The sequence below is a fragment of the Rissa tridactyla genome, chromosome 8 (genome assembly GCF_028500815.1).
Source record: "Rissa tridactyla isolate bRisTri1 chromosome 8, bRisTri1.patW.cur.20221130, whole genome shotgun sequence".
Classification (NCBI taxonomy): domain Eukaryota; kingdom Metazoa; phylum Chordata; class Aves; order Charadriiformes; family Laridae; genus Rissa; species Rissa tridactyla.
The window spans coordinates 42,989,896-43,000,028 of record NC_071473.1 but is presented as its reverse complement, the minus strand read 5'-3'; the positions used below and the strand labels follow the sequence as shown (position 1 = coordinate 43,000,028).

At 53.2% G+C, this 10,133-nt stretch overlaps 1 protein-coding gene across 1 annotated transcript; it reads right to left on the bottom strand.

The window, feature by feature from the left end:
* Positions 1–2,004: 2,004 nt before the first annotated feature.
* Positions 2,005–2,667, bottom strand: TMEM125 (transmembrane protein 125). Its single transcript, XM_054213211.1, has one exon. It carries the CDS (start codon positions 2,665–2,667, stop codon positions 2,005–2,007), a length of 663 nt encoding a protein of 220 aa, XP_054069186.1.
* Between the last annotated feature and the right edge of the window lie 7,466 nt (positions 2,668–10,133).

Genomic DNA, 10,133 nt, shown 5'->3' with positions numbered 1-10,133 from the left:
CCGTGTATGCACAGGGACCAGGCATCAAACAGCCCGGAGGGGAAGGACGGCTCTTTGCTTTGCAGAGGATTTTGCACAGAAGGACCTGAGCTTAGTAACACCCTCTTGAACTCTTGGGCAGATTAAGGGAAGCAATGCAGAGAGAGGAGGAAACGGCAGTTTAATAAAATCTATAGATGATGTGGAAGTGGCAGATGAAAATGTAGAAATAACAAACACCCAGAAAGAAAGCCAAAAATGATGTTCCCATATTTTGGGGAAAACAATCCAAGGGTTTGGGGGAAGGAAAGACAGCAGGACCAGGGCAAGAGTGGATGAATACAGAAGTGCCCTCATGCGATTCGAGTGCATGGGAGATGGTGTGGTCTGGAGCTGTGAAGGGATGAAGCCCTCATTGTCCAGCATATACCTGGTGGGGTTCCCTGATGCTGAACTCTGACACTGCCTCCAGGTGTAACACGGACAGTGATTTGTGCTGTTACTAAGGGAATGAGCTACCATTCTCTTCCAAATAAATTTGCTACCAGGCACCAAAAAATAATAGCTCAGTCTTGTTTCATTATAGAGGGAACATAACAAATAATGAGCAAAAATAATGGCTGGGGCAGAGCAGCTCAGGAGAGGGGAAAGTGGGAGCAGACAGGAAGATGAAGAGAAAGTCGCACAGGAGCAGGTTCGCTGGGAGGTTAGGATCAGTGTCTATGGAAAGGGCAGTGAAATGGTTCATGGGTCTGTGGAGGAAATTAGAATTTTGACAGGTAAATTAGCCTCAAGTCACAGGAAAAGCTCTTGTGAGTTGTTAGTCTGCCTCTGGGAAAGACACCTGAGTGATAGACACCTTGTAGGGGCCCAAGTGGTAGCAGAAGAACTTTTCTGTCCCGCAGAAGCTGCAGCACTTGAGAGACAGAAACAGCGTGGGGATGGGAATGCTGCAGTGCTGGGCATAGCAGGGACTGGGATGAGCTGCAGCGTTCCCGTGGCAGCAAGTGTCTCCACTTGGGAAACTCCTGTCAGAGGGCAACAGTGCTCCCTCCTCACACCGCACCGATTCGGGCATCCCATCACCATCCCCCAGCGACTGCACCTTGCTGTTTGTGGCTGGAGCACACCGGTGCGATAACAGAGCCCCGACATGCCGTCCAGCACTGGTAACCCATCAGGGCCCTGACACCAGCACCCTTTGATCACCCTTTTGATAGACCACAGAAGATAGTGGGCTGCTGAAAGGTAATATTGGCACAGATCCTGGCATTGCAAACACAAAAAGCAGTTCATGTGAGGTCCAGCCGTGCAAATCCCACGCTCCCTCCCCCAGACACACAGGTGCTTTCTTGGGAGCAACCCTTGCTGCTCCCTGAGTTCCCCTCGCTTGCGCTGCATGCCCGCTGACACACAGAACATTTCCTGCCATTCATCAGCTGCTCAAGGCTCTACTTTGCTCATGGGTCCCACAGCCTGGGAGGGAGGGGATGCGCGACACAGAGCATCACAGCACACTCAGTGTGTGCCCACCTTCATGGGCTCAGAGGCACAGAGCACTGGTGGCAGCTGAGACAGAGGTCCGAGCTGGTGTCTCTACACGGAGCACGGGGTGGTTTTACATCACCCGCAGTCTCAGCCTCTCTTGCCAGGAGAGCGCAGGACACCGCCCCGGGAACTGCAGGAACCAACCAAGTGCTGGGGTCCCCAGGGGTACAGGACAGGCTCACCTTAACTCTGACAGGGCTCACAGCCGGGCAGGCAGCAGCTGTCGCAGGAGACTTTGCAGAGATAAAACGCCAGCACTGCGCTCCTAACGCGCCAGGGCACAGAGACCATCTGGGCACAGAGACCATCCAGGCACCTCAAGTCCCTGCTGTGCCGTCAGCCTGGGGCAAAACAAATGCCAGCCATCTCCAAAAGAAGCGCAAGGCACACCGCAGCACTCGCTTTCCTTGGGGAAAGGCCGGCACAAACCCTGCTGACGCGTCGTATCCAGTGAGGGTCACGTAGGGGCGTCCTGGGTCAGATCAGGTTGGCCATGCTGGAGGTGGGAGGAAGCCGCCTGTTTGCAGCAAGGCGGCCGGAGATGGTGAAGACACGGATCTCGCCAGTCTCCAGGCTCCGAGGAGCTGCCTGGCGGCAGGAGGTGCAGAGCAGGTAGAGCAGCAGGCAGAGGAGGATGGCACTGCCGGCAGTCAGGAGGACAACCCCGCTGGTGAACATGCTGGCCAGCGGCCGCGCGGGGCTGAGCTGCATGGTCGTGGTGGAGAGGACGGTGAGAACGACCCCACAGACCACCAGCACCAGGGCGCTGAGCAGCAGCACCAGGCAGTCCGAGAAGCCCCCGCTCTTCAGGAGCTCGATCTGATCCCGGCTGCGGATGCAGTTCATGTCCTGGATTGCAGAGCTCAGCAGCTGCTTCAGCAGCACGAGCAGGGCCAGGAGGCAGAGTGTGGTGCCCACGGCCAGCCGCCACTCCCCAGACCGGCTGCTGGTGCTATACAGCAGGATGATGCCCCCGATCCCACAGGCCAGGATCAGCACCACAGCCACTCCGTAGCATAGGATGGACTTCTTGGGGTCCTGGAACCACCAGAGTTCCACATGTTCCTCCAAGATATTCCTCTGGATGTGCTCCGCGTCTGCAGGGGTGCGGGGGCTGCTCAGCTCTGCCAGCTCCGGCATGGTGGGTGGCTGGGTGGGAAGGGCACGGTGGGGTGGTTTCACAGATGAATCTACACCCTTACAGTGAATGGAGGGTCAAGGCATTAGCGGTTACGAAGGCAGCTGCATTTCTCAAGCGAGGACGCCTCCGTCTCATTCTTTGGAGCCTGGTGGAGCTCCCTTCTGCAGCAGTGCCACCTGAAGAGCTATGGTCCATGTGCTGGGGCTGAGCCCACCCCCCAGTCAGGGCTGCAGGACGTGGTGGAGCATCCCCAGAGTGGCACTGTAAGGGAACAACCAGGGCTGCAGCCTTCCTTTCCTGTGTCTTTCATCTGAAAGAGTCAAGAAGAGAAGATATCATTAAACAGAGACCCTGCTCCCCTGTACCGAACAATCACCTGCCAAACCCCGGGCCTTGGTTGCTCCCGGCTGGCCTGCAGACCTTCTCCTGCCTCCCTCACAAAAGCCCCGTGCGTTGGAGTGCAGCTCAGCCACACACGTCTTCCCAGGAGACCTCCACGCACTTTGAGGGAAACTCAGCCTGGCCCAAGGGCGAATCTCCTGCCTCCCCAGCCCAGTGTGCCCCACTCGGAGGCTACTGGCACATTGCTGCCTGCGGGACTCTGCCTGCAGCTGGTGCTGGCAGCAGGGCAGGGACGGAGCAGAGGCAGGTCCTTCCTGGGATAAAGCCCCATTCACAAGCTCCGGCTTCACATGCTCCCTCATCAGCATCAGCCTCTTGTCACCAACTGGCTCTGCTGCCCAGAATGACAGCGGGAGGTGGGGGTCAGGTCCAGGGCTTAACCCTTCCAGTCCAGTCGCTGGAAGAGCAAAAGCTGCCCTTGCTGCATGTTCTCAGCCCTGTCCCCACCCTTGCACTGCCAGTGGTTCCCCCTCCCAAGTTCCCTACAGAAATGTGATGGTTACATCTCCAGCGCTCTCAGCACTTCCCTGGAAGGAGCCCCCGGAGAGCTGGGACCTGGTACCCTGCAATTTTACTCTCCTCTCTGCTGGTCCCTGAAGCACTTCACCGCTGGAGGGGAGCAGGGGAAGGGCAGCGGTGGCTGCAGGGTGGAGGCAGGCTCCATGCTGCTGTGCTTTGCTGGGCTCCCCTCGGCACAGCACCTTATCTCAACCTGCAGCCCGGCTTCCCGGGCTCAGCACCTCCCCAGCATCCTGGCCCCCCTCAATGCTTCTCTGGGTGCAGTTTTACACCAAGAGTGGAAACCACTTGCATTTCTCTCAGACAACATCCTGCCCTGGCATGTGAGTGCTCTGGCTGCTCCCACAGCACCAGAGGGACCCTCCAGCAGAGCTAGTACCCAAAGCAAGGAGAGATGCTGGGGAGGACAGCACGGGAACATCTCAGGTATGGCTGAGCCCTTGAGACATGGGACAGACTCTGGAGACCCCCAGAATGCCTCCCCGGTCACCTCCCTGTCAGAACAGTGCACCCTCAGCCATCACAGGCACACGCACACGCACACGAGCAGCTCAGAGTCCCACAGGAGCTCGTGGTGGGGACAGGAACTGATGCAGATCCCTGTGTCAGAGCTGTGTCACTTCTCCCGGGCAGGGAGACAGCCACCCTGCCTTCTAAACATGAGGAGCCTGTCAGCCCATGCCAAACACACTCCGTTTGTCTTTGTGCCCTGCTCTGCACGGCGCCGGGACTTTGGGCTCATTACACATGAAGGGGGACGGTTTGTGACCTCCACGTGTGGCAGCTCTGCACGCACCAGGGATCTTTCCTCCCACTGCCCTCCCTGTCCTCAGACAGTCTCCACAGACCACATCCCCTTAGGGCAATGCCTTTGCTGCCAGCAAACGCCTCAAAACCCCCCTCCATCAGGGACAAGCCAACATGGGGTGGGGGGAGAGGGAGGACAATAGTGTGTGTGTGTGTGGGGGTGCCCGAACCAGACACCGCCTGACCGTGTCAGGCCAAGCTCCTCCTGAGTCACTCCCCGGCTGTGATGGAGCATGAGGTCACCTTGGACGTGGCTCTGGGCACACTGCCAGCTGGCAGCACGTGTCCAGGAAGTCTGTAGCCACGGCGGGTTTGCAGGCCTGGCACCCATCGCACCATGCGAGCTGCGCACCCTGCTATTGCCCTGCACGGCTGCCGATGCCTGAATGGCCTGTCAGGGAACGGGCTGGGACACAGACACCCTGGCTCCAGAGGGTACCCTGGCCTGGAGGCTCGTGGAAGACCTGCAGCTCCTGGCTAGAGACAGAACAATCAGAAAGCACCAATTAAAGAGAAAAAAAAAAAAAAGCAGCTGTGGTTGAGTACGCTGATTTGTGCCTGCTGGGACCCACTTTGATTTTGCATGAGACAGCAGATACCTTGTGCTGTCCACATAAGCCCAGGTCCCTGAGAAGGTGAGGAGGTCACGGGGCACTTTCCAAGTAGAGGGGCAAGAAGACGTTGAGCATGGAGACATTTCCCCAGCCGATGCAAACCAGCTCGGTGCTAAGCTCTACTTCCTCCTGCCTTTCCTTCTCCAAGCACAGAGGTGCCTTATCTCCTCCTCACCTGCAAGCGGGTGAGTCTAGTAGATAGCAGGTTTGTAGATTAGATTGAGATTTGGGACTAAGAAAACATAAACCTTGGAGAAGTGCAAAGTCTGTGGCCTCCTGCTGCTTGACCGAAGTTGCACACACAAGTTGTGAGTCAAACAGTAAGCAAAAAAAACACAGCAGCACAAACCACAACGACGGAAAATGTGACCAAAAATCAAGCCACGGCACTGCATTCTCATGTTACTTTTTAAAATTTAACCATGTTATTTTTTTATTTGCTCAGAAGAAGGACAGGGAGAAAGATAAAACTGTTAAAGCATCTGGCTGCAGAATGAAATAAGGTGTGACCTCTATGAGCATGTATTTCCTGCTGTTATATTAACCTCTATTAGACAAATGACTTGGAGAGGCAAAGGCTTCCACTGAAGTGTGCCTCCATGTTTCCTTGGGTCTATTTGAAAATGTTCCGGGAATATAATCTTTCACTCCATAAGCATCCACACTTGCCTGGTCTTCTCTAGACTGTGAGGGTTGGTGCCGCTAGCAACAGTATTTTTACTTTTAGAATCACAGAAGAATTCAGGTGGGATGGGACCTTGCGAAGTCGCCTGGTCCATCCACCTGCTTAAAGCAGAGTTAAACCCAAAGTCAGACTGAGTAGCTGAGGGCCCCGGCCACTCCAGTCCTGGATACTGCCAAGGATGGAGGATCCACAGCTCCTCTGGGATTATGTCAGTGTTTAACCATCCTCACCACGAATAAATTTTTCCTTAAATCTAACTACAGTTCCCCATTCCTCAGCATGGTTGCATTGCCTCCCATCCTCTTAAGAAAAATCTGAATGTCTTTATATCTTAAACCAAAGCAGCCCTACCCTGGGCTGTCACCCACCACTCCTTGGAGAAGGGATGAAACTAGATCTCCCAGCAAGATCTCTGGTTTCTTGGTGTTATGCAGCACATCAGTTTGCCTAGATCAGATCAAGAGAAAGGAAGGGATGTGGATCCCTGCTCTCCCATGAGGGAGAAGGACAGCTTTCTCCTGCAGTTGTCTCTTCTGTAGCTCTTCTTTGGGCAACTTGTTCTCACTGGTCTGGGATAGACCATGACACAGACCCTTTGGGAGCTTAAGCCAGTTATCCCATCAGATTAGCCAGTTTGATAATGTCTATCACAGGTCATTAATCTCTACTGTTTACTTACTACTGAACCCAGTACCTCAGTGCTCCCATCTTTGTACGCAAGAGAAAAAGGAGGAGAGGACCAGCTCAGCCACACAATGCTTTCTGACTGAAGGTCACATTTCAGGAAAAAAAAAGACAGGCTGTCCTTCTCCAGTGCTGGCTGGCAGCTGGGGAGGAAGAACAGGAAAGCACTGGGAATGCAGGAAAACAAAAATGTTCGTGTTTTTCCTTTTTCATTGTCTTTTTTTTCCTACTCTAACAAAATTTAACTGGGAATTGAGGGTCATCATGAACTGGTTTCTGGCCACTCCTGGCTGCAGGTGCAGGAGACACACGTGTGCTGACCGCCTGGGAATGGTACATGCATTTATTTATTTACTTATAGACTCTTTCTATCTGACTGACTGATATCTGACAGATGGGCCAGGGACTGTATGTTAATTAACACTTTCATTTCAGAGCCACATACAACCCAGCTGTTGAAATACTCCTCACTTCCCTCCTCTCCCCAAACCCAGCATATACCATGAGACATTGCTCACCCACAGCGTTCAGGAGGGGAAGCCTGGGGGTGGGACAGGCTCCTGCAGTGCTTCCAGCCTTGGAAGGGCTTTATGCAGCTATGTGGACTTTGGGAGCATCGTGGAGACCAGGAGAGTCTGGCAAGATTTGCTGTAAAATAACAATACATAAAATGATTTGCATGAGCAATCTAGATGAGAGTCCACAGAGCCTCACAATCTCAAACAGATACAAGCCATCTCCTTCCCCTTGCTTCCCCAGTCCATCACAGCTTATTTGCTTCTGGCCAGGTCTGGCCTTAGCCAGTTTGGGATGGACTTGCCACCACTCTGTGCCTCACAGAAACCTCTAGTCCAGAATAGCCACAAATATTTTCCCATCCTTTAATGTAATTTTTCCAATGTCCAATGCTTCAGGAAGCATTTCCTTACCAAGAGGGTGGTCAAACACTGCAACCAACTTCCTAGAGAGGTGGTCAATGCCCCAAGCCTGTCAGAGTTTAAGAGGCATTTGGACAATGCCCTTAATAACATGCATTAACTTGGTCAGCCCTGAATTCTTGTAGGTCCCTTCCAACTGAAATAGTCTAGCTATTATTATATTCTGTCTATTCTATTCTATTTCAGTTGGAGGGGACTTACAATGATCATCTAGTCCAACTGCCTGACCAGTTCAGGGCTGACCTAAGCATATTGTATTCTATTCTAACTCCCTAGTCGTCTCGAAGAGAATGAAGCTTGTACATCTTGGTTGATGCCTGAATTACTGCCAACACACAAATCAGAAGCTCTGAGTGTCGTAGTGCGCAAGGCCCATCTTTGCCCCTGGGAGCAGGGATGCTGCTGCCCTGGGACGTATGGGAAGGTCCCCTCTCTTCTCCTGAGAACTCAGGAGATGGGATAGAGTAACCCGTGGGGAATGGGAGTAATGGGGCTTTTATGTGGCACCTGTCTGTCTCACCCAAAATACTAGCAAGAGATCCACACTTCTTTGGCTGTTACATCAACCACCAATTCCCAGTGCTCCTCCTTTCCAGGGATGCTCAAAATCCAGGCAAACCTGTGCTGTCTAACATGTATTTCTGGGGAGAACCTACTCTCTCTACCCTGACAGAGAGATAATACTTTCCCCAGAAGCGAGCATCTATCCCACCAGCGCGGCTGCCACCAGACATCATTTGGGAAGCCTTGGGGAAGCCCTGGGTGATGGTGGACTGTCCCTTCCTTTCACCAAGCCTATGGTCTCTGGAGGTTAGGACGGTGGAGGGCTTGTTGTAACAGAGTCAGCGTGCAGCTGCTTTTTACAGAAATCTAGATAGCTTTGGCATGCTCCATTATAAAAAGTTTTGTGTTCCCCGTCCTCTGTGTATGCGCAACAGGCATCCATCATCCTGACCCCACAGAGCCTGTCCTGATGCACCTCTGCCGAGGGAGGCCTGGGAGTCCCAAAGGAACAAGAAAATCCCAAGCGTTATGTTCCACGAGTAAATACGATGGCGCAAGGAAGAAATGATGTGGAGGCAAGAGGCAGGGTCTCTTAAGAAGTATGTCTGAAGCAGCCCCCAAACCTGCCAGCAGCTAGGGATGAAGTACGTCCCTTCCCGCACACGCTCGGCTCCCGGGGAGGAGGACTCACTCACCTGCAGCAGACGCTGCCCACACACGACAGCCCAGCACTGCTCCCTGCTCCTGGCTGGCAGCGAGGGTTTTTCCTGGCTTTCCTTCCACTGGATCGAGCTAACGAGGGAGCGCACGGGGAAAATCTCTTCCCTTCCTCTGGCGACCGCCTGCCAAGAAACAGGTGCTGCTGCCGGCTGCCCTTCCTGTTGCGGCGCGGGCAGCACCGAGGAGAGGCTGCGAGCCCTCACCTCTTGCCCGGGCAGGTGCATTCCCCAGCAGGGTGGCGTCTCAGCAAACCTGCTGCTGGCCTTGGAGAGGCTCCAGAGCCGCGCCGGTGTGCAGGCACTACCCCTCCCTCCCCGGGCAGGATCCGGCCACGCACCGATCCTGGAAGGTGGCTCATTTCCTCCTAGCTGGAGGTGAAGGGCTGGAAGAGCCAGGGAGCAGCTCCCAGGCAGCAGGTGAGAGGAAGCCTGCAGCCAGGTTGGCAGCGCTAGGGAAGATTTGACACATTCAGCAAGTATTTGGTCTTATGTAGTATTGAATAAAATAGCTCCTGCACTACTGTATAGGCCAGGGCCATCTGGTCGCATCAGGACTGGATCTTTGTATGGCATTAGTCCAGGCAGGCACTTAAGTCAGGCAAGATGTCATTGCAGTGCCATCTCCCCATCACCAGGCAGCCGCAGTACCCCCCTCCCTGGGAGACAGCGGCATCAGCAGAGCCTACTATGCTGCAGAAGAGCTGACTTCCTGCTTATCTAGCAGAAAGAAAAGGGTGACCATTTTGAGATGAATTAGGGAAACAGAAAAGGAATCACTTGAGAGCGGAAGAGGAAAAAAAGGGAGTAGCCAGGAACGTTGAAGCCAGCAGGGGAATGGGACTCCTGGACCGAGTGTATGCCCCCTCCTTTGTGTCTGGGCTCAAAGACAGCAGAAGGGATCACTGCTGTGAGTCTGAGCAGCTGGGAGATGCTAGGAGGAAGAAGAGAACGGGGCTGAACAACAGCTCTTGCCTGACTAGTGGAAAGGAAGGCTCAGTTATAAAGCCGTGTGCTAGTTTTTTAGCAGGCTATGAAAAGGGAAGCTCAGGATACGCTAATACAATAGACACCAATTAGTGTGACAGCTTCAGGAATTTGTCTCAGTAAAATCTGACAGATCTTTTGAAACTTGTGAAATATCATCTGTCTGGTGGTTGTTGTCCTAAACCTAAACCAACAAATGGGATGTGGTGGATTTCCCTATACAAACACCCATGAACAATGACCTTGCCCCTACCCAGAAAAACCTGTCCTTTAGTTGGGCCAGTTAACAAACACGTCATCCGAGGGGAAACCTTACTCAGCTTTAAAGATAGACATATATTCACTTTAAAAAGTGGGCTGTAACTTTATAGGAGCATGAGATGCTTACCAGCTCCTTTAGAGAGGTACCAAGAGGAGAAACAGACAATGCAGACCAAGAGAGGAAAGTGAAAAGTGTCTTTGCGCCCTGAGAGAATTCAGAAGACCATGAGCGTACAAAACCATACTCTAGTTACAACTTAATTCTGAAAATATTTCTACAGCACATGCGTGGGAGACTGACCTTGGTCTAGTTTTCCCAGTACAGAAGGGGCTCGTACATCTATTTTG